The sequence below is a fragment of the Podarcis erhardii genome (assembly GCF_964252035.2).
Source record: "Podarcis erhardii genome assembly, chromosome: 13".
NCBI classification, from domain to species: domain Eukaryota; kingdom Metazoa; phylum Chordata; class Lepidosauria; order Squamata; family Lacertidae; genus Podarcis; species Podarcis erhardii.
Window position 1 is genome coordinate 114,021 of NC_138502.1, and position 22,769 is coordinate 136,789.

At 55.5% G+C, this 22,769-nt stretch overlaps 2 protein-coding genes across 2 annotated transcripts; both read left to right on the plus strand.

The window, feature by feature from the left end:
• Positions 1 to 114: 114 nt before the first annotated feature.
• GAL3ST4 (galactose-3-O-sulfotransferase 4) lies at positions 115 to 5,998 on the plus strand. Its single transcript, XM_081834971.1, has 4 exons — positions 115 to 368; positions 1,510 to 1,679; positions 1,872 to 2,193; positions 4,812 to 5,998. Exons 2-4 carry the CDS (start codon positions 1,567 to 1,569, stop codon positions 5,628 to 5,630), a joined length of 1,254 nt encoding a protein of 417 aa, XP_081691097.1. The 5' UTR covers positions 115 to 368; positions 1,510 to 1,566; the 3' UTR covers positions 5,631 to 5,998.
• A 4,556-nt stretch (positions 5,999 to 10,554) lies between these two features.
• Positions 10,555 to 21,559, plus strand: TRAPPC14 (trafficking protein particle complex subunit 14). Its single transcript, XM_081834962.1, has 11 exons — positions 10,555 to 10,965; positions 11,072 to 11,167; positions 11,285 to 11,414; positions 11,578 to 11,664; positions 12,543 to 12,663; positions 13,646 to 13,796; positions 15,693 to 15,775; positions 18,065 to 18,228; positions 18,864 to 19,018; positions 19,964 to 20,157; positions 20,489 to 21,559. Exons 1-11 carry the CDS (start codon positions 10,570 to 10,572, stop codon positions 20,640 to 20,642), a joined length of 1,731 nt encoding a protein of 576 aa, XP_081691088.1. The 5' UTR covers positions 10,555 to 10,569; the 3' UTR covers positions 20,643 to 21,559.
• The last annotated feature ends 1,210 nt before the right edge of the window (positions 21,560 to 22,769 follow it).

Here is a 22,769-nt window from a genome sequence, read left to right on the forward strand (position 1 = left end):
TCCGTCTCCCCCCCCGCCGGGCGGGGAGAGGGGCCGGAGAGGGGCTGGGGCGGCGCAGACAAAAGACGGCCGGCGGGCGGCGGCGGGGGAGGGGAGAGAAAAGTTGGGAAGGCAGAAGGGGGCGGAGAGAAGGAGGGAAGGAAAAAGTTCGGGAGGAGAAAGAGGAGAAGGACAACGCAGGGAGGGAAGGAGAGAGGTGGCGGAGCTCCCCCACGCCAGTCTGCCCCCCACCCTCGGAACGAGGGGTTCCCCCGAAGAGGCTCGGATCGGGCTCTTCTCCCCAGCCCCCCAGGATGGAATTGAGGCGCCCGGGCAACCGCGGGGGGCGGCTCTGAGCGACACCCCCAAACACACACTGCCCTTCCCAGGTGAGGCGGGAGAAGCTGCGCTTCGGGAGGGGGTAGATGGGTCTGATTCATTGCAGGGGAGGGCAAGGCGGAGGAAGGAGGGAGCCCCCCCCCCGCATCTCCGGTGGTTAGACCTCCCGTCCCGGCTGGTTGCCCTCTCATGCATTTTCAGCTAGTCTGCATGGACAGATGATCCCCCCACCGGAAAAAAAGTCCGGGGCAGCAGAAGCGAAGCCGGAGCAGCGGGGGGGCTGGTGAGTAGAGCCAACTTCCGCAGCTGGGTCCAGACCCAGGGGCGGGGGCAATTTAAAGCGCAGAGAGGGAGAAGGCGCTCTGCACGTGCCCAGAAGCCGCTGTGTTTCGCCCTCTTCCGGAGGGTAGCCTCGGCTCGGAGTTACTGGTGGCAGCGAGAGGGCGGGGCGCCAGGCCCCCGGGCAGGGCGTGTGTCCCCGGGACAGCTGGCCGGCAGCTGCTCCGCTGCGGGTGCCAAGGGAGCCACGTGGGGGAAGCCGGCCCTCGCCCCCGGGGCGCTCCGAGAGGGGTTGCGGGGGGAGAGGGCAGGCGCACGGCGAGGAGGCGACAGCGCAGAGTCACACAACTGTGGCACTGGGCGGGACCCCCAGGGGTCTTCTAGCTTAACCTCCGGCAGCACAGGAGTCACCGCTAAGGCATCCCTGAACGCGGGCCAATCGACGTCTGCTCAAAAACCACCCGAGAAGGCGAGTCCGCAACCTCCCGAGGGATCTTACTGTCGGATGTTGAGTCGGAATCTCCTTTCTTGTCGTGGTTTGAATCCGTTGGTTTGGGTCCTCTCCTCCGGAGCAGGAGAAAAACAAGTGGATTTGTAGCATGATAGAGTTGGAAGGGATCCTGAGGGTCATCTAGTCTAACCCTCTGCACTGCAGGATTCAGATGACAAGGAAGGAAGGGACAAATGGCAGAGGAACAAGCTCCCTCAGAAGGTGGTGGACTCTCCTTCCTTGGGTTTTTTTTTAAAGCAGAGACCACCTGCTTGAGCTGAGATTCCTGCATTGCAGAGGGCTGGACTGGATGACCCCCAGGGGTCCCTTTCAGCTCTCCAGTTCTATGAACTTGAGACAAATGGGGGGCATGATTTGAGGGTCTGTTTTCTTCCATTTACAAACCTCCTCCTCCCCTCCAGGGTTGTGGCGTCCTGGCCTGCCCCTCTCTCGCCCTGCCCCCCAGAGGCCAGAGGACCATGAGGGTCCTCTATGGGCACTGCTGCCGCTTCCAGGTGCTGTGGGCCGCCCTGGCTGTCTCCATGACCATCGGCTTCACCATCCAGCTCTTCGGGGTCTCCTTTCAGAAGAGGTAACTGTTCCACCTTCCTTGCCTTCAGGACCACCCAATGCTCAGCAGTGCCCCCGGTGGCCACTCAAGGCAATGCCATAGAATCCTAGAATTGGAAAGTCAGACGAGAGACCCAGAGGTCAGCCAGCCCAACCCCCTGTGACACTGAGGCTGGCCAGTGAGGGTTTCTCTGATCTCCTCTTCCTCCTCCAGGGCTTCCTTGTCCCAGCTGCCTCCGACCCCCTGGGCTCCCCCTCTGCCCAAAGCGGAGCAGGAGGAGGCGGAGGGGCGGCCAGGACACCGCTGCCAGCCGAGACACCACCTGGTCTTCCTGAAGAGCCACAAGACGGGCAGCAGCACCATCATCAACCTCCTGCACCGCTTTGGGGACGCCCGGGATCTGCGCTTTGCCCTCCCCGCCCGCTACCAGTTCAGCTACCCTAACCTCTTCCAGGCACGGCGGGTCAAAGGGTGGCATCCCAGAGGGCGCCCCTTCGACATCCTCTGCCACCACATGCGCTTCAACTTGCCAGAGGTGAGACTAGGTGGGGCTCAAAGAGGGGGGCATGTGGAACACTCTGTCACAAGAGGCTAGGGCCCTGCGGGACTTGACATCTTTCCACAGGGCCTGCAAGACGGAGCTGTTCCGCCAGGCCTCTGGCCAAGGCACAGTCTGACCCCTTCTCTCCTTCTGTAATCCTCATAGAGCTCTAGCCCAATGGTTAACATTAATTTGATTCTGAATTTATTTTGGAATGCATTTTAATTAATTGACTGTGTGGTTTTATGTACACTGTGCTATTTTTACTTATTGTTAGCTGCTCTGAGCCCAGCTTTGGCCAGGGAGGGCGGGATACAAATAACATTTGATGATGATGATGTGGAGGCTGGTGTCTGAACCAGTGCCTCTGTAATGCACCCTCTCAAACTTGTGGGCATCTAAGGAGAGTGAATGTTGGGAGATTTGGGGCAGATGAAAGGCAAGTCCTTCTTTGTTAAACTGTGGAACTCCCTCCCACAGGAGGCAGCAGTGGCCACCAATTTGGGCAGCTTTAAAGGAGGATCAGACACACCCATTGGGGAGGAGAAGGGCTATTGATGGCTACTAGTCAGTCGGAGTTGAGGCTCCAATACTTTGGCCACCTCATGAGAAGAGAAGACTCCCTGGAAAAGACCCTGATGTTAGGAAAGATGGAGGGCACAAGGAGAAGGGGATGACAGAGGACGAGATGGCTGGACAGTGTTCTCGAAGCTACAAACATGAGCCTGACCAAAGTGTGGGAGGCAGTGGAAGACAGGAGTGCCTGGCGTGCTCTGGTCCATGGGGTCACGAAGAGTCGGACACGACTAAACGACTAAACAACAACAACAACAACAACAGTCAGTCGGAGGCGGTCATGCTTCTGAATCCCACTCTTCCGCTCAGACCTGGCTTGCAGCTTTCCCATAATGGGCATCTGGTTGGCCACTGCGAGAAAAGGAGGCTGGACTAGATGGGCTTCCATTGCTCTGATGCAGCTGGATCCCCCAGGGCCAGATACTCCAGCCCCTCAAGGCAGGATTCCCCCGAAAACTGGTGGCTATCCATGAGTAGGTGCAGGCGAAGAGGGTTCCCAGCCTTAGCCCCATGCAAGAGTGGAAACTTGGGCTTCAGATTTGGGGGACTGAATGAGGAATGGCTTGACATCCACCTAGAAGTGGGCTGTTCCAATGGCAGTTTTAAAAGTCTTTCAGACCCTGTGATGCAGCAGCAAAAGAAATAAAGGCGTTTCTAGGCTGCCTCACCAGAAATCGAGCGTCCAAGGGAGTCCATTGCACTGTTGAATGGCTCTTCCTGTTCAGCTCCCTCTACCATTCCTCATAGGGCTTGGTTCCCACACTCTTCGTCATCTTGGTCACCCTCCTCTGCACACCTTCCAGCTTGTCAACATCCTTCTTAAATTGCAGTGCCCAGAATTGGACACAGTATTCCAGGCATGGTCTCACCAAGGCAGAATACAGGAGTACTATGACTTTCCTTGATCAGGACACTAGACTTCTGCTGGTACAGCACTGGTTTATTTCTTTTCTAGATCCTTTTCACATACACAGCCATACCTCGGAAGTACAAACAGAATCCTTTCCAGAAGTCTGTTCTACTTCCAAAACATTCAGAAACCAAGTGCAGCTTCCGATGGGCTGCAGGAAGCTCCCCCATCAGGCATTCAGGTTCCAAAGAATGTTTGCAAACCAGAACACTCACTTCCGGGTTTGCAGCATTCGTAAGCAAAAACGTTCAACTTACAAGGCGTTCGGGATCCATGTGTTAGTTTCTGTTTGCCACTGAGCAGCTGCTTAGAGTCACAGGACTCTGTTTACATTCCAGAGACCTTCCAGACTGTTGGAAGTCTCACGGGAGATGGGTGTGACATTACTGGTTTCCTGTTCCTTTGTTCCTTTGTTTCAGTTGCTCTCATAGAGAGAGGATGTATATTTCTTTGCTGTCTGCGTAGTAAGAAATAAAGCATAGCGATGTAGCCATAAATCTCATCACTTCTCCGTGCTGCTTTGATTCTCTGCTGAATCAGAATGTGCCTGGAAGCCTCATCAAAGGCTCAGGTCGTTAATTATTCGTCGGAGGGCGATTCCGAAGGACTCAGCCAGAAGATGAGCTTTATCAGCTCGGCCGAGTGGAGATTCCGACACCAAGGTACAACTGTAGTGGTACCTCAGTTTAAGAACAGTCCAGTTTAAGAATAATTTGGTTTACAAACTCTGCAAAACTGGAAATAGTGTATTGGTTTGAGAACTTTACCTCTGTCTAAGAATGGAATCTGGATCGTGGAAGGGCACCGGCGGCGGGAGGCCTCATTAGAGAAAGCACACCTCAGTTTAAGAATTGTTTTGGTTTAAGAATGGACTTCCGGAACGGATTAAGTTCGTAAACCGAGGTACCACTATATTGGCAAATGCAGCTTGGTTTTCTACCCAAGTGCAAAACTGGACATTTCAAAGACTCATAGAACTGCAGACATGTGTCTCTGAGCAAGTGCCGAGAGCCTGTCCGTTACCAAAGGGCAAATTGAGCCTCAGACACACATGAGGCTGGGGGATTTGGAGGACCAGACTCTGCCCCACATACTCCCTCCAACATGTCTCCTTCTCCTTCCTCAGGTCCAGAAAGTCATGCCCCCGGACAGCTTCTACTTCTCCATCGTGAGGCACCCCGTCTCCCTGGCCGAGTCGGCCTTCTCCTACTACCGGAGCGTTGTCCCTGCCTTCCGCCGCGCCGGCACCTTGCCCCAGTTCCTGGCCTCGCCACAGCGCTTCTACCGCCCCAGTGATAGGGGCAACCACTACGCCCGCAACCTGCTGTGGTTCGACTTTGGCCTGGACCCACCAGCAGCCCCGGGCCTGGCCCCAATCCAGGCTGCCCTGGCCACGCTGGAGCACACCTTCCACCTGGTCCTGCTGACGGAGCACATGGACGAGTCGCTGGTGCTCCTGCGCAATGCCCTCTGCTGGGGAGAGGAGGACATCCTGGCCTTCCGCCACAACTTCCGCAGCCCTGAGTCCGTCCGCCCACTGGCGCCCGTGGAGGCTGCCCGACTCCAGGCCTGGAACAACCTGGACTGGCACCTCTACACTCACTTTAACCGCAGCTTCTGGGAGCGTGCAGAGCGCTTTGGCCGTGCCCGCCTGGCCCGGGAGGTGGATGCCCTGCGGCAGCGGCGAGCAGAGCGGATGCAGCAGTGCCTGCAGGGAGGGGGCCCTCTGGAGGCGGGGCAGATTGCGGACGAGCGCATCCGTCCCTTCCAGTTTGGGCAGGCCCCCATCCTGGGCTATGTGCTGAGGCCCAGCCTGGACCCCGAATGGCAGGCGCTGTGCCAGCGCATGGTGACTCCTGAGCTCCAGTACAAGGACCTTCTGGATGCCAAACAGTTTCCTCCGCCCCCCCAGGGCAACGGCTCTCAAGCCGGCGGGGTGAGGTAGCAGTGGCAAGCGGAAGGGGGTGCAAAAAGGCCAACTGGCCCCCAACAGGCTTGGCATGGGCTGGGTGCTGAAAGCACTGAGGACCAGAGCTACCACGAAAAATCTCATTCTGCCCACATTTCTGGGATTCCCAGAAGAAGCTCCCTCTGGATGTTGGGAGATTCAGGTGGAAGGAAGGGCTTCTTTGTAGAACTATAGTGTTGGAAGGGACCCTAAGGGTCATCCAGTCCAACCCTGGCAATGCAGGAATCACCACTAAAGCATCCGTGGCAGATGACCATCCGACCTCTACGCAGAAACCGCCAAAGGAGAGGAGGGACTTTATGCAGCCCATCAATGGCAATAAATAAAATAAAATAAAATAAAATAAAATAAAATAAAATAAAATAAAATAAAATAAAATAAAATAAAATAAAATAAAATAATTCCTTTCAGTAGTACCTTAGAGACCAACTAAGTTAGTTATTGGTATGAGCTTTCGTGTGCATGCACACTTCTTCAGATACGAAAGCTCATACCAATAACTAACTTAGTTGGTCTCTAAGGTGCTACTGGAAGGAATTGTTTTATTATTTTATTTTATTTATTTTGGTTTGGTTTGTTTTGTTTCGATTACGGCAGACCAACACAGCTCCCTACCTGTAGCTACATCAATGGCATAGCATGGGTTGCCAGTGCCCAGGGCAAGGCAAGTATTTTGCACCTGGGGCAGTTGCTCCGGTAGCACCCCCACATGCTATGCCACTACAGCCCATAGTTAAATGTGGCCACTGCTGGGTCATCAGCTTCAAGAGGCCTTCCTGTCAGTGAGGACGGAATGAAAAGTGGACCCGACAATGTCTTTTCAGGCACAACTCAAGAGCAGCCGCTGGATCCTGCCGTGTGACTCAGCTCGGCATCCTCAGCCAGGCCTGACTTTGCACAAGGAAGTAGGGTCCTGCATCGGGGGGGGGGGGGACGACCCCACACCTCTTGACCTGGGACTCAGCCACAGTGGGCCTGAGTGACTCTTTGCAGGGGCAGCCTGCTGACATGGGAGCCTCAAAGTCCCAGGTTCATTTTGTTGCTTTGGCCGCAGACTCATGATGGGGAAGGAGATGGGGTCTCTCTCTTTCCCCCCTCCCCATCCACAATCTGCAATGGAAGACTAATGGTACTGCCCCATCCACCTTGTAGGGCTGTTGTGTGGAGCACTGAAGCAACTCACGTGAAGGGCCTTAAACACTTGTGGGGTGTGTGGAGGGAAGCAGCTTAAATTGGTGCTGGTTAGAGGGCAGAGCCAGGCATGCTCTGGCCATGGGGGGGGGGGCTCTTTGGCTGGGGGCTGAGGCTGGTTCTGCAGGTGGGGTGGGGGGAGGGCATGTGTTTCCTGGGAGCCAGAAGTGTTCATGGGCCCCAGCATGCCCCAAGGGGCTGGTGACAGATGCCCACCTGGTCCTATATGCCAAGGCAGGAGTGCCAACTTGGCCCTATGATCATGGGTTCCTAGGGCCATGGGTGCCAGGCAGCATGCAGGGCCCTGGCACCAAAATTGGTGGGTGCCCAGCCCCTTTGTGGGGGATTTTGTGGGTGCTTGGGCACCCAGGCCTCGGGGAGTCCCAAGACATCCTTTGGAGGCGAGAGGCTGCACATCAGCAGGTATTCTTTTGGCCTTTTAGGCTCCAGCTGCCACAGCCCCAGCCTTCATCCAGGCAGTGACCTCAAGACACGTTGGACTACAGCTCCCATGATGGGAGTTATAGTTCCAAATGTCTGGAAGACACCAGACTGGCCAAGGCTGCTCCCTTCTCTCCATAGCCAAGGAGGCCACATACAAAGAGCTGCTGGCTGGGCTGGAGGGAGAGGAAGACCCCCAGTCCAACCTCCCCTCCCCCACCCAAGCCACCGATGATCAGTTTCGATTGGGGACTGTGGAGCTTCTTCCCACCAGCAGTGGGCGCTGTTGGGCTCTTCCTCCCAGCACTTATGACGCGGCTGGATCCACAGATCCCACCACAAGGCAGTTTAGGGCTTGGTGTTTGTTCTCTTTTTCAAGGATGTTACTCTTAACCATTTTTTTAAAGGGGGGGAAATCCTTTTTTGTTTCTTTTTGGTCCTTTTTCAATAGATTGAAATGCTATTGGCCGCTTGGTGTGCTCCACGTTTCATCTTCTTTCCATCCTTCCTGCCTGCATTTCTGGAGTTGCTCAGCAGTGACCTGGAGTTTGTTTGTTTATTATTACTTACTGCATCTGTATTCCTAGAATCAGAGTTGGAAGGGACCCCCCCAAGGGTCATCTAGCCCCACCCTTTGCAATGCAGGAATCTCATCTCAGGCATCCCTGACAGGTGGCCACTCCAAGGAGCCCAAGGGGATGGATGTACAACAACCCTTTGAGGGAGGCTGAAAGGCAGGGACACCCAGGGAGCATCACGGCTAAGCTTGCCCATTCCTGACAGGTCCTGGTTTCCGGGTGCAAAAATGGTGTCAGGGGGGAATTTTGCTGAATTGGCAAAATGTCAGGGCAAACACAGGTGTATGGCAACGTGATGGTAAAAGCAGCAGAAGCTCCAAAAGTTAAATCCAGACAAATGGGACTATGGGGTGCGGTGCTCATCTCACTTCAGGCCGAGGGACGAGGCTGGCACTGGTCTAAACCACTGCGCCTCTTGGGCTTGCCAATCAGAAGCTCCAGAAAGTCTGCAGTTCAAATCCACATGGCGGGGTGAGCTCCCATTGCTTTGCCCCAGCAGCTCATGCACTGTATATCTTGCATCAGGAGCGCACCTGCGCCGGGTCCTTGAGATGCCCGACTGGGCCACAGCTGCACTTGCCTTAGTTGCCTCAGACACGTCAGCCGGCCCAGGTTGCTGCAGCCAGACTGCTGACCAGGGCTGGTTACTGGGTTGCCACAGTCCCAATGGCCACCGGTCTACAGTTTTTCCAGGCACAAGTCAAAGTGCTGCTTTTGACCTAAATAGCCCTACACAGCTGAGGAGCAGGCTGTCTCAAAGACCCTATTCCCCATGGGAACCTGCCCTGGTTTTGAGATCTTCCAGGAAGACCCTTTTCCTGCTCCTGCCACCCTCAAGGCCCCCTTGGTGGGGACTTGGCAGGTGGCTTTGTCATGGTGGCTGCTGCCAGAAAACGTTGGCACTCCCTCCCTAGAGAAGCCAGACGGGCTCCCTCCTTGTCCTTCTGCTGGCAGGTGAAGACCTTGTTCCAACAGGCTTTGGATAAATGGCTGCTTTTAATGAAACAGCTGGTGCTATGCAGTTCTCATTGGGATTGTATGTTCTTAATAAACGTGTGTGTGGTACAGACACGCACATAAAAAGGCGGGGCATAAATATTTTATCCTTTAGCTTTATTTTATCCTCATCATAAGGGATAACTTTATTCTGATTTTAGAAGACATCCACAGAAGCCCTTTGACCTCTAATTGTGGATGACAAAGGGTCCATTCCTTGGACTTCTTGTGACTGCTCCGCACACACATATATTTTCGTTCCCTCACAAGTGAATGTGCATCTATGAATCTGTAAGCAACCCTAGAAAGATGCAGAGCGTTAAGACGCAGAACAGCTCAGGTCATGAGAGCAGCAGCGCTTGAATGTAGGAGAGATGCAGTTTCCCTGCAAAGGCCTGGGACTATCCAAAAGGTCTTTGGTGGATCCTGGAAAGGTGCCCGGTGGAGCACCCTGGGAAGAGCATCCCACAATTTGGGTGGGGGTCACCCCCCAGAATGCCAACCCCACATGAGTGAGGGCTGGATAAGGGCAGCTGAGGAAGCCCCATTGGACTAGGGCAATAGGAGAAGAGCCCCACAACACCTGGATGCGACCACCAGGATGCTTTGAATCAGGCATCCTGTGACCAGGCAGAGGGAAGCCCACCAGCAGGCCATGAGTGCGAAAGCTGCTCCAGGCAGGTGTCTTGCCAGCTCAAGTCAGGAAGAGCCTCTCGGCTCACTATTGCACCCCCAGGATCTCTGCCTCTGAAAGTTGCCGCTCTGGGACCCCCTGCAACCCCCCGATCAAATCCTGGAGTTTTTATGCGGCAAATATTCTGGCATTCTGCCCCATCCCCCACCACGCAGATGACCCTCCAGGGGGCAGAAGGGGTCCAGGAGCCTGTAGGAAGCGGAAGGAGGCATGGACCGCCCGCTAGGAATCCATCGCGAATGCGAGATCTCCTTTATTGCCGTTGTTTTGACCTTCACGATCATATCACCCGCAGAGGAACGCAATTATTAATACCTGCGTGGATGCAACGATGAGGCCAAATGCGTCTCTCCATTAAAATGCACCAGAAGAATACAGGAATGAGCTACGGTCGCAAAAAAGGGGGATGTTGCAGAGACACCCGGGAAACCAGTCCCACCCGGGGCCGCGCTCGCCTGCCCGCCTCCGGGGAATCCCTGGCACCTGCTCAGAGACTCCAGCCCCGAGGCCGAGGGTCCCCGGAGGGAGCAGCATTGCCGTGGGGGAGGGGCCGACAGAGCCAACGAGGAGGAGGAGGGGAGCGCATCCCCTCTCCCCCCTCCCTCCTCCTCCTTCCTCTTTCTTTCATTCTCTCCCTTCCTCCTTCCTTCTTTCCTGGCTCGCTCCGCCCCGCCCCGCCGCGCCGCACCGCACAGCCCGGCCTCCCCCCGCCCCCCCACGCCGCACCGGCGCCTCCCTCCCTCCCTCGCTCTTCCTTCTTGATCTTTGCCCCCCCCCGCGCCGCCGAGAATCTGCCCCCCTTTTCCCATCTCTGCTCCGCATCTCTTCCACCTCCCTCGGAGGCGGATCCCCCTGCCCCTCCGAGCGTAACCCCCCTCCCTTCCTTCTCTCCCTCCCCCTCCCTCTTCCTTGTTGATCTCCCCCCCCCCGCCGGGAATCCGCCCTCCCTCCCCGCATCTGTGGGGCTCCCTCTCCTCCGCCCCCCTCGGATGTGGACCCCCCCCCCGCACCTGCTATGGAGTCCCAGTGCGACTACTTCATGTATTTCCCGGCCGTGCCCTTCCCGGCGCGGGAGGTGCTGCTGGGCGAGCCCGGGCGCTACCGGGCGCTGCCGCGACGCAACCACCTTTACCTGGGCGAGACGGTCCGCTTCCTGCTGGTGCTTCGCTGCCGGCCCGGGGGCGCCGGTGGGGAGGGTGGCGGGAGGGCGCCCTGGGGGGAGCTGGCCGGGTCCCTCTCTGCCCTGGCCAGCGTTAGCCCCGGGGCCAGCCTGGGCGGCGAGGCGACGCTGGGCGGAGAGTCCGAGCCGACCCGCGAAGACGACGAGGACACGGCCCCCGGGAGCCTCTTCCGCGACTGCCGGGCGCTGCTGACCCACGGCCAGGGGACCCCCGGGAGACCCGCCGCAGGAGTAAGGCCCGGAGCGGACGCGGGTGGCGGGGCGGTGAGGCGGAGTGCCTTGCGGGAGGGAGGAATCTGGATCCGGCCCGCTGACGCTTCCCTCCCGGCCCGCGCAGGTGCCCATGGAAGAGCCCATCGTGTCCACGGACGAGGTCATCTTCCCCCTGACCATCTGCCTGGACAAGCTGCCCCCCACCACCGTCAAGGCCAAGGTGAGACCCGGGCGGGTACGGTGGGGCGGGGAAAGGAGAGGAGGAGGAGGAGGGCACCTGGGTGGACACCCCACGCCCACCCCTCTAAACACCCACGGATCGTTTTTGCGCTTCCAGATCGTGGTGACGGTTTGGAAGCGGGACCAGGAGAAGGCGGAGGTGCGGGAGCGCGGGTACCTCAGCATCCTGCAGGATCGGGCCCCCTCGCAGACATTCCGGGAAGAGCAGGGGGCTTTCAAGGCGCAAGGTGAGCGCTCCAGACCCAGAACCCACTCCCCCCAGCACCTCTGAATTGAGAGGAGCGTGGGGGTCTCCTCCAAACACCCCCTCTCTCCACCTGCCTTCCAAAAAAATCCTCTTAGGTGCATGGGGCGGGTATCACCCTCTGACCTTTGACCCCCTCCCTGCAGTGAGCACCATGCTGACCGTCCTGCCCCCTCCGGAGCTCAAGTGCCAACCCCTGAATGTGTCGGGGAAACACCTGACGGTACTAAAAGGTGCGTGGATGGAGGGAGCAGGGGGGAGAGCCAACGTGGGGGCATTTGGGGGAAATGTGGGGAGCAGCTGGAGCAGGGACATGATGGGGGCAGGGGGCCTCTCCATCTTCCAGGGACCTGCCAATGGCCAGGCTCTGCCCTTTCCTGTGGATGGTGCCCCCCCCCATATGTGTAAGCAGGGCTGGAGGACCGACATCCTCTCCCCCACCAACTGGAGGGTCTCTAAGTGAAGGCTGGGTGCAGAGAACCTCTGGAGAGCTGAGCACCTGCAGGCTCAGGCCCAAGGCTCAGACCCCACCTGGAGTCCAGCCTTCTCTTCTCACACTGGACCAGCCAAGCGTGAAAGGAGGGCCCCATTCTAGGTTCCTCCTCACAAGATCATAGAGACCCATGCTGAATCAGGTCCAGGGGGGCTCACCTAGGCCAAGACCCTGTCCTCACAGTGGCCAAATGCCCCTTGGAACCAGGAAATCCAGATAGACTGTCTCTGGACCTGGAGGTTCCATTGGATCACCAGAAGAAGCTGCTTGATCAAGCACACAGGTGTCCTGGAAAGTCCAGCTGATCACGGTTTCTCTCTCTCTCTCCACCCCCAACATTCCTGCTGTGATGATGGGGGCCGCCAGGCTGATGATCCAGGGACTCCCTTGGAGGAGTTGAACTCCTGACTAGAAGCCACCAGTAGCCCTCTCCTCCTCCATGAATGTGTCCAGTCCTTGCCATCCAGGTGGGCAGCCATTGCTGCCTCCTGTGGGAGGGAGTTCCATAGATTAATGATGCACGCCATCCTTTGCAACAGCACCTGTCTCTTTGGATCCCAGGACCTTTCCCCTGCCTTTAATCTTTTGCACACCCACCCTCTTTTCCCCCACCTCCAGTTTTGAATGCAGCCTCGCAGGAGGAGCTCTCTGTGTGGGATGTGCGGATCCTGCCCAATTTCAACACCAGTTACCTTCCTATGATGCCAGATGGGTCCGTCTTGCTGGTTGATGATGTCTGGTAAGGGAACAGTTCGTGGGAGGGCAGTCAGCTGGAGCTGGTGACCCCCCAATCTGCCATTGTGGCCTGGAAATGCCTCCATTCAGGGGCTTTTGACCTTTGGTCCCCACCCTGCACTCAGGTCTCACCTGTGGCTCCTAGAAGCTGTCAGCAGGTGACAGCAGCCACACTCTGGGAGTGTCTTCGACTGGCCAGCTCAGACAGGTGAGGTTGGCTAATGGGTCTTAAACCCCCAGAGAGTTAGGGGCTTCCCCTGTGTGTCGTCAGGCTCTGGTGGATTGAGCAGATGGGATCAAGAAGGGGTTCAACGGTCAAGAAGACAGTTTTGGCACCTGCTGTGGATGAAGAAGGTGAGGGGCAGGTGGGGCTCGTCCGTCTGGGAAGGGAGCCCCTCTAAGGGAAGGAAAACTCTGATCCTAAACCTCTGCTGCCTTGCAGGATATTTGAGGGGGAAGAAATGGCTAAGGAGTAAGCCCTATGCAAATCCAGAGTAGAGTCCCTAAGATGCTTGCATGGCACCTTGCACTGGCGGAGGAAAAGGGGTGCTGGCGCCACGCCCCCGCAGGCAGCATACCACGTTCCTGGGCGCGTGCGCCATGCCCCTGCGGGCAGCGTTCCACACCCCCAGGACCACTGGTGCTTTGTATGCCTCCTTCTGGCAACTCCTGCAGCCCAGCTGGTGGCAAACATCTTGCTCTGCTTTCCTTTGGAGCCCAACAGCCAGGCCAAGAAGGGGGTGTTGTCGTCTGGGAAGCCCAGGACCTCCAGACACACAGCCTTGGGGAGGTCACTTCAGTGCTGCTAACGCAGCTTACTCAGGATTGCAGGGGGTTGGGCTGGATGACCCTGGGAACCCCTCCAAATTCTTCAGTCCTACAATTCTACAGGGACGGGGCAGTTGGAGGGATGGAGGCAGGAGTCTTGGAAGGTGGGGGCCTCTTTCCTCCCCTGTTTACCCCTCTTTCTCCCCCTTTCTCTCCAGCCACCAGTCGGGTGAGGTGTCCATGGCCTCCTTCTCCCGGGTGCCCTCGGCCACAGCCTCCTGCCCCTGCTCCCTGCGGGCCCTGGAGGAGCAGAACTTCCTCTTCCAGCTGCAGGCCCCCGAGCAGCCCCCGCCAGACAGCGCCAAGGAGGTGAGGGTCTGCCCACGCGGCTGGGACCCACCCCACTGGCACCCGGTGGAGGGGGGATCAGGGGGGGTCTGCCTTGCTGCCAGGATTGCTGCCACCTCCTCAAGGCAGACACTGGGCTTCTCCAAGAAGCATCTCACATTTCAGGGCAGTATAGGATAGTCTTGTATGAAGAAAATAAGGGGTTCTTTGGTCCAGTGGTCCATTCTTATTAAGTTTCAAATGCATTACACAAGCAATATGTTTACTGATGCCTTATCTATTCAGCAATCCTCTCCACAAGTTCTGGTGTTGGGGGTGGAATAAAAGTATCTTCTGTCTCATTTATAAAGGAAAAGAAAGGAAGCAAAGTTCACCAAAAGCAGGTCTCCCTGCAGCGTGTTTCGTTCGCCTTCTGGGATGAGTGAGGCATTCTGATACAGCCCCATTCCAAATATTATTTAGCCAGACTTCAAGGGGGAATTCCATAAATTGTTGCCAGTTTCAGGCTAGTGTTAATTGCACTGCTGATTAAAAAAAAAAATCAATATCTGCATTGACAGTTATTGTTTAAATTTGAGCCTAATGATAACAAGGCAAGAGCTGAATTGGAAAACATTTATTTATTTATTTATTTGCAGAATATAGATAGGTATATTTTCAAAACAAGAGCAAGAGTAAGGCTTTTGTGTTGACGAGATGAAAGTTTGTCCGCCTTAAATTAGACCTCATATAAATGAGAAACATGGACAGCTTCTCTGTTGCCAAAACATGAGAAATGCAACACGGGAGCATGCCTCTGGGCTCTTGTGGGATATACGACCAGAAACAGTATCCCAGCCTCTCTTCGAGAGCACTGGCTGTTCTTCAACTCTGACAAATATGAAAGATCAGAGAAGAGAAAGGCTTCTTTGTGTCAAGGAGGAGAGGAGGGCTTCTTTGTCTCAAATTAGGCCTAAGATAAATGAGATTGCCCAGCAAAGGCAGGCTCACGCCTCTCACTGACTTTGTATACCTCCTGAAGGTACAGATGGAATAGACTCATTTATAAATATATTTTGGGGAGGATGCATGTATTTTCTCTAGCTCCATTGCTTTATGCTTTCTAGGTGTTCCGTGATCACACTACAAAGTAGTTGCCTGGAGCTGCTTCTTTTTGTATTTCTTATCCATAAAAAATTCAGTGCAGTGCAAGAACATTTTTGTTCTGAACATCTGACCCAGAGAAAGAAGTCTGAGAGCCATTGGACTAAATGTCCCTTGGGAATCCCTTCCTTCTGGGATTCTATGAGGGAGGGGCCATGGGGGGAGAGGCGGGATGTGCTGCATGGGGTGGGTAGGACCAGCATGTCTGCCAATCATTTCCTGCCTGCCAATAATTTTAAGGGGTGAAACTTAATTTTTGCAGCGAGGGGTCTTAAAAATATATTTGGGTGCGAGGAATCCATATCTGCTATTATTTTAGGGAGATTGGACGACAGTTAGCTTGGTAAGTCTATATTTGATTAAGAAGCACATAAACTGTTCTCAGAAAACCAAATAATTTTTAATTTTGCCTTCTGAAAGGTAGGCAACAAGTAATATAAAATATGCAATGCATACTATATAAATAAAAGTAATAATTTTAGTATATAATATAACTGCAAGTACTTGACACTCATTTTTAATTATCTCTAGGGCATTTTACATGTTTTACTAACCAAGCAGAACTAAATTGCTTTAATTTAACCAAAATATCTCTTGAATTCCTAAGTCCTGTCACAACTTTTTAGCGCCCCTCATTTTTGGAAGTTGCAAGTTGAAAAATGCAACATGCCCTCCTGATTTGTTTGAGATTCCTGCCTTGCAGAGGGTTGGACTGGATGACCCTCGGGGTCCCTTCCAACTTGACCATCCTATGGCTCTCTGGTTTAATCGCAGGGCCTGGAAGTCCCTCTCATCGCTGTGGTCCAGTGGTCCACCCCAAAGCTGCCTTTCACCGCCAGCATCTACACCCACTACAGGTAAAGGACCTTGATCAGACATGAGATCAAAGCAGAAAAGAAAGTCAAATATTTGGGAGTGTGGTTTGACCCAGAAACTTGAACCTATTTCAAGTTAAGTATGTAGAGACTTGGCTTGAAATTTTTAAAAGACCTCAAAAAGTTTTCCTCACCCCTCCCTGATTTATTAAATAATAATAAATAAATAAAAAGACCTTGAGAAATGGAACCGAATGAAGCTTTCGTTTCTAGGGAGAATATCTGCGATCAAAATGAACTTTCTCTCCAAGATCCTTTTTCTGTTTCAGGCCTTCCAGTATTTAGTGGCACTCACTGCTTAAAGCAATGGGAAAAGGACATAGCTAATTTAATCTGGCCGGGGGAAAAGCCCTGGACTAAATATGAAATTTTAATTGACATAAAGAATAGGGGGTGTGGATTTGGGCTCCCAGACTTGAAAATGTATTATGAAGAGGCTTGTTTATGTTGGATGAAAGGGTGGGTAGAGTTGAAAAACACAAATGTTCTGGACCTGGAAGGATTCGACCTGATGTATGGATGGCACACTTGCCTGTGCTATGACAAAGCCAAAGTTCACAAGAGAGTTCATAATCACGTGATAAAGAATAATCTATATAAAGTGTGGGTGAGATATAAAGACCTCCTAGAAAGGAAGACCCCCTGGTGGATCTCCCCTATGGAGACAGTTGCAGTTAAAAAACTAAAGCTGAGTAACAATTAAGGTACATACAGGGACCTCCTTGAAATCAAAGAGGCCTCTATAGGACTTTAAAAAACAAAAGGGGAGCAAAGCTGGATTCCAGACTGGTTCCAGTATTTTCAAATGCACTAGGACTTTAGGAAAGATAAAGACAAAGGTTTTTTTGGAAGGGAAAGAATTCAGGAAAGCAGTATTGGGAAATAATAAAAAACTAATATCTAGCCTTTATCAAATTTTACTGGAATGGGAGATCAAAGACGAGATGGTCAAGGAAGTATTGATACACTGGGCTACTGATACTGGACACAACACTGAAACATTGAAATTTCAGCCTGGGAGAAGCTATGGAACAAAACTATTAATATTTTGGCTTGCTACCTGATAAAAGAAAATATGCTGTACAGGTGGTACCTGACCCCCAGTAATCTTGCTAGTTTTACAGATGAGGGTCTAACCTCTGCTGGAAATACTCAGAGGTTGAGGAATCCTTTATCCATATGTGAGGGCAGTGTAAACTTGCCCCAAAGGTCTGGGGGATAGTCTATGACCAGCTTATAAAAATTCTCCAGATCACGTTTCCAAAAAACCCAGAAGCTTTTCTACTAGCGATGATTGGAGATGAGATCCCTACAGAGGTTCATAACCTATTCCTCTATGTGATGGCTGCAGCCAGACTAGAATATGCCAGAAGTTGGAAAGTAAAAGAAATTCCAGCTAAAGAACAACGGCTGCAGAAACTAATAGAATTTGCGGAACTCGCAAATCTCACAGCCAAAATAAAAAACCAAGATGGGGGGAAACAAAGGGATGGGAGAGCTTTGGGAAATATTTAAAAAAATATGATGCTAAAATCAATCTACAAGTAGGGGGTGTATAAACAACAAATATAACGAAGGACTACAAGGAGAAAACTAGGGTGGAGTTACAAATCAATATGCAGCCAAAACTAGGTTTATTAAGAATGCCATGGAAGGGAAGGTTGGGAAGTCTGTACAAAACCTCCATATGATGGTTAAAAAAAGAGAATCAGGCATAGTCCTGCAAGAAGAGAGGGAAATACAGGGCTACTGGACTTGGTCACGTCGCAGAGTGACAGCAGCAAAGGGGGGCCAGGCCCACCCGCAATTGACTGGACCTCCACCCACTTCGTCCACAAGATGTTTCTCTCAGTCATGCAGAAATCTTGAGCTGCGATTCCTGCCCTGCCAGGGGTGGGTGGGCTAGATGGCCCTTGGGGTTCCTCTCAACTCCATGAGGACGATGGACGCTGCCTCCCCGCTGCTGGCTGCCCATCTTGCTGCCACATCTTGACTTCCGCGCTCACGTTCCCAGGGACGAAGGGGACCTGGCCCCCCAGGTGGGGTTGGGTGGGGTGGGGCAGGACCCTGCCCCTGACTGCACCTCCCTGCACCTCCCTGCCCTGACACACAGCACAGCTTCCCTTACTCCCTTAAGCTGCTAAATGCTTTGAATGTTTGATTCTTTCTTATGTTTTTATATGTTCTGGAAGCCCAGCCAGATGGGTGCCGTCTTCTTCACCTTCTTCTTCTTCTTCTTCTTCTTCTTCTTCTTCTTCTTCTTCTTCTTAGGCTCCCCAGCATCCGCCTGGCCCGCCCCCGATTCGTCATGACAGCCGAGTGCGAGTCTCCGGTCGCCCTTCACCGCCGCTTCACCGTCACCTACACCCTCATCAACAACCTGCAGGACTTCCTGGCTGTGCGTCTGGTGTGGACTCCAGAGAGTGCGGCTGCTGGTGAGAGCATGGTGGGCTGGGCTGGATGACCTTTGGTGGCCCCCACCCAGCCCAACCATTCCATAATTCTATGGTGGTCTCTCCTTCCTTGGAGGATCGCCACCTGTCAGGCATTCTTTTGTGACCCTTGGGGTCTATGATTCCATGATTCTTCCCTCCTGTTTTGGGGAGCAGGGGAGGAGGGCAGTGGAGGAGGCTGGCTGACGTGGCGGGTGAGAGAGGCAGGGCTTCTCTGCGATCCCTGGATGACCCTGAGTTTCCATGATTCTATGAGTCCTGCCTGGAAATACTTTCTTGGAAGGTCTTTAGGGAGATGCTGGGGAGCCATTTCTCAGGGATTCTTTAGCATTGGACTAGATGACCACTGGGGATCCCTTCCAACTCTACAATTCTCCGGCCAGGAAGAGTTGGGGGGGGGGAGCCTTGCCGCTCTTGGTCCTGGGGGGAGTGGGGCTGGAGCATGAGGAAGTGGATGACGAAGAGCTCCTGGGCCATGCTCACAGGGAACAGAGCCTCCAAGCTCAGGGACAGTCTGCCCGCAAAAGCGGGAGCTGGTGGTTCTCGCTTGTGGGCTTCTCTGGGGCACCTCAGGTGGGACAAGGCTGCTGCCCTTTCCTTTTCCTGACACCCCCCAGGCAAGAAGCTGTCCCGCGAGGAACGGCGCGCCATCCAGGACGCCCAGGATGCCATCGTCTGCCACACGCCACTCAACAACTTGGGGTTCTCCCGGAAGGGCAGCGCCCGGACTTTCTGCGTCACCTTCCAGGCGCTGCGTGCCGGGTTGTACGAGGTAAGAAGCCCCTGTGCGCCAGCACATGCTTCCATCCAGGCTCTGGGGCTCCTTTCTGCAGGGGGGGGGGCTGGGCTGCATGGCCCTTGGGGGATTCTTGACAATGCTGTGGTTGAATGCGGGCAGATTTGGGAAAGGTAAAAGAAAGACCTTCTCCACACAGCACAGTTAACCTGTGGAACTCCCTCCCACAAGAGGGATGGCATTAAGAGAGGATAGGACCCTGCAGGAAGATGGACTTTCCTTCATCTGTCCCAAATCTTCCCAGGGGCTGGTAGCTGTCACAGCCCCCTCCATGAATCTGCCCAACCCTCTTTTAAAGCCATCCAAGTAGATGGCCAGTGCTGCTTCCCGTGGCAGTGAGTTCCAGAGTTCTACTCTTGCAAGGTGGCCCCAGTTGCTGGAAACCACAGGCAGGAAGAGAGTGGTTATTGTGCTTGAATTTTGCTTGCGGGAATCTCACAACGGGCATCAGGTTGGCCACTGAGAGAAGACGCTGCCTGGTCATCTCTCATGGCTGCTTGAGCTGAGATTCCTGCACTGCAGGGGGTTGGACTAGAGGACCCTCAGGGTCCCTTTCAGCCCTAGAACACTATGGTTCTAAGGGTCTGTGACTGGATGGGCCCCTTTGGCCCAGCAGGCCCTTCTGATGTCCTTCTGGCAGAGTGGAGATGGGAGTGTGGGGCTCTGAAGAGGACCCTGCTGGTGTCTGTGCTCAGGGTGGTGCTGATGGGCAGCCAAGCCCTTCCTTCTGGACCTGCTGAGTTGCGGGGAGATGGGCTGGATGACCCTCAGAGCTCCCTCCCAACTCTACAGTCCACTGCTATTGGGAAGCAGCAGCAGCAGCAGCCGCCGCTGCCCTCCTGGCCTCCCGCTCTGTTTGACACTGCCCGGCTGCAGAAGGAATGGACCTCTTTCTCTTTCTCCTTCTTTGCTCCCCGGAAGCTCTCCCAGCACATGAAGCTGAAGCTGCAGTTCACCGCCAGCGTCTCGAACCCACCTCCCGAGGCCCGGCCTGTCTCCCGCAAGAGCAGCCCAGGCAGCCCGGCTGTCCGGGAGCTGGTGGAGCGTCACCAGGCCAGCCTGGGCCGCTCGCAGAGCTTCTCCCACCAGCAGCCGGCCAGGGGCCACCTCATGAGGTGGGTGCAGGAGGTTCGGCTAGATGGCCCTGTGGGGTCCCTTCCAATTCTACAATCCATGATTCTCACTCTTTCAGGGAACAGGAAGGGAGGGTAATGAAGGAGGCTGACTCCGGGGGTTGGGCTAGATGACCACTGGGCTAGATGACCACTGGGAGCAACACTCCAGTTCTGTGTCCTCCTCTTTGGGGACCCGGGAGGAAGGGTAATGGAGGAGGGTGGGCTGAAGGGGGCAGACAAGAGAGGCAGGGCTCCTGGGTTCTCCTGGGGGTCGGCCAAGGCCCCCCTGCCCCCCCCCCACTGAGGCCTCTCTTTCTCTCCCCCCCCACAGGTCAGGCAGCGTCATGGAGCGCAGAGCAATCACTCCCCCCGTGGGCTCCCCTGTGGGGCGCCCCCTCTACCTGCCCCCCGACAAGGCTGCCCTTTCCCTGGACAAGATTGCCAAGCGGGAGTGCAAGGTGCTGGTGGTGGCCCCCGTCACGTGAGGTGGGGGGCAGAGACCCCACCCCCTTTCCCTGCTCTCCTCCAAAAGGGAGACGCTGCCTCCTGCCTTGCAAGGGAACAAACCTCCTGCCTCCCCCGCCCCCAAACCTGCAAACGCCCCAGTGCTGCCCCCCATGGAATAAAAGCCGCGCATGTGACACCCCCCCGGAAAAATCTCAGCACACCCAATAAATGTGGGGGGACCTTCCACTTCTCTCCGCTCTTCCCTTTCCCTTGCGGGGGCTCAGAGCTGCAGCCCCCCCCCATGAGACAACCCCCTCACTGTGCCATCTCCCACTCTCCTTCTGGGGTTTTTGGCTGCTCCCCCTCCCCACATTTGCTCCTTCAAAATGGGGGACACATACCCCCAACCTCATTGACTTCGTCCCCCATGGTGTGTGCAAATGAGGCCAAGCATCTGGGGGGGGGCAGCTCCCCCAATTGCCCCATGCTGAGGATCAGGAATCAGCTGCTGCTGCTAAACCTTGGAGCTTGACGGTACACCCACTGGACAGCTGCACTGCAGAGGGTTGGACTAGATGACCCTCGGTGTCCCTCCCAATGCTACAGGTCTATGGTTATGGGACGAATCTGTGCTGCCCCCTGCTGGTGGAGGGGTACCTTTGCTGCTGCGGATCTTCTGGATCACACTGGATTGTGCCACTTCTGAGGACTGGGGAGGGGGCAGATTTCTCTTACACCCCACCCCATTTCACACTGGCAGCTGCTACATCCACGGGAGACGGGTGGGCAGGCCTCCACCCCAGCCCCTCCTGCCATCTCAGGCCAAAGGGCCCCATTCCATTGCACTTTATTTAATTTTTATGTTATTTATATATTTTTTATTATTATTTGCCTCCAAAGCATCTCCGACTCCACGTTGTGTGTTTTGCAAATAAACTGCGCTGGCTGGGGGAAAGCGTTGGTGTGGTTTTTGGGGGTGTTGCAGGAGTGGGGAGAGAGAGACATTCCTCCAAGGAAGGACGTCTGTCTAGCGGACGCCCAATGAAGCTGGACGCCGGGTGATTCGGGACAGATTAGAAAAAGCCCTTCTTCGCACCGCAGAGTTAAACTGCGGAACTCCCTCCCGCAGGAGGCCCTGAGGACCTCCAAGTTGGAGAGCTTTAAGAGAGGAGGAGGAGGAGGAAACCAGTCGGGGCAGCAGGAGGAGAGAGCGGGCGGGGCTCCTGGCCAGGATGGTCTGCCTCCGCAGCTGGAGAGAAGGCGGCTTCCGAAGGCAGGGCAGTTGCAGCCGGAGACCCCGGGACGGGAGAGGCCTCGCCGGCGCCCAGGAGCTGGAAGCTGCGAGCTCCGGCCGGCCTGCCGTGCAGCTGCTCCGCCCACTGAGCCGCGCTGCCCTTCCCCTCGGCCTGAGCGAGAAAGCGGGCGCCTCGAGCGGGGGGGGGCGCCCTAGAAAGACCTCCTCCCCTGGCAGGGCAGCGCCGCCGGGAGGGCGAGCGGGGTCGGGGGGGGGCGTTGGGGCGAGCCTCCCCCAGCAAAGCCTCTTCCGCCCCAACGCATCGCCAAGACGCTACTTCCGACGGAAGCGACCTGCGGACTCGAGGGGGGGGGAAAGTGCCACTCTAGTCCTCCGAAGCGTCTCTATGGCGAAGGCCGGCGGGTTGCGGGGCGGCGCTGGGCCGGCCCGGGGGCGGGGCTCCGAAGCGCGCCTGCGCGCAGTGTGGGAGGGGCGCCCGAGGGAGAGACGGGGAGCGAGCGCGACACCCGGCGCGGCCAGGATGAAGGAAGTCCCCTTATGGGCCGCGGAAGCAGCAGCAGCCGAGGGAGCAGGAGGGGGGCAGCCCCGTTGTCGTCCTCTCTGCGAAGGCCGAGGGGGCCGGAGGGGGGGGCCGGGGGCCGGGGGGCGAGAGGCAGAGGGGCCGCCCGGGGGGGGGGCGAGAGGCAGAGGGGCCGCCCGATTCTGCCGCCCCACAAAGCGCAGCGAACATGTCGAAGCCCCGAGTCTTCCCCTCGCGACCTCCAAGCCAGGCTGGAGACTTGGGTGGTGCCTGCCGGGAGCAGATGGAGAAGCATTTCCAAAAGAGAGAAAGTTCTTCCAGGTGAATCTCCTGTCCCACAAGCCTAGTCTTGGAAGGAAGCCCAAGGCTCATCTAGTCTAAGCTGAATCC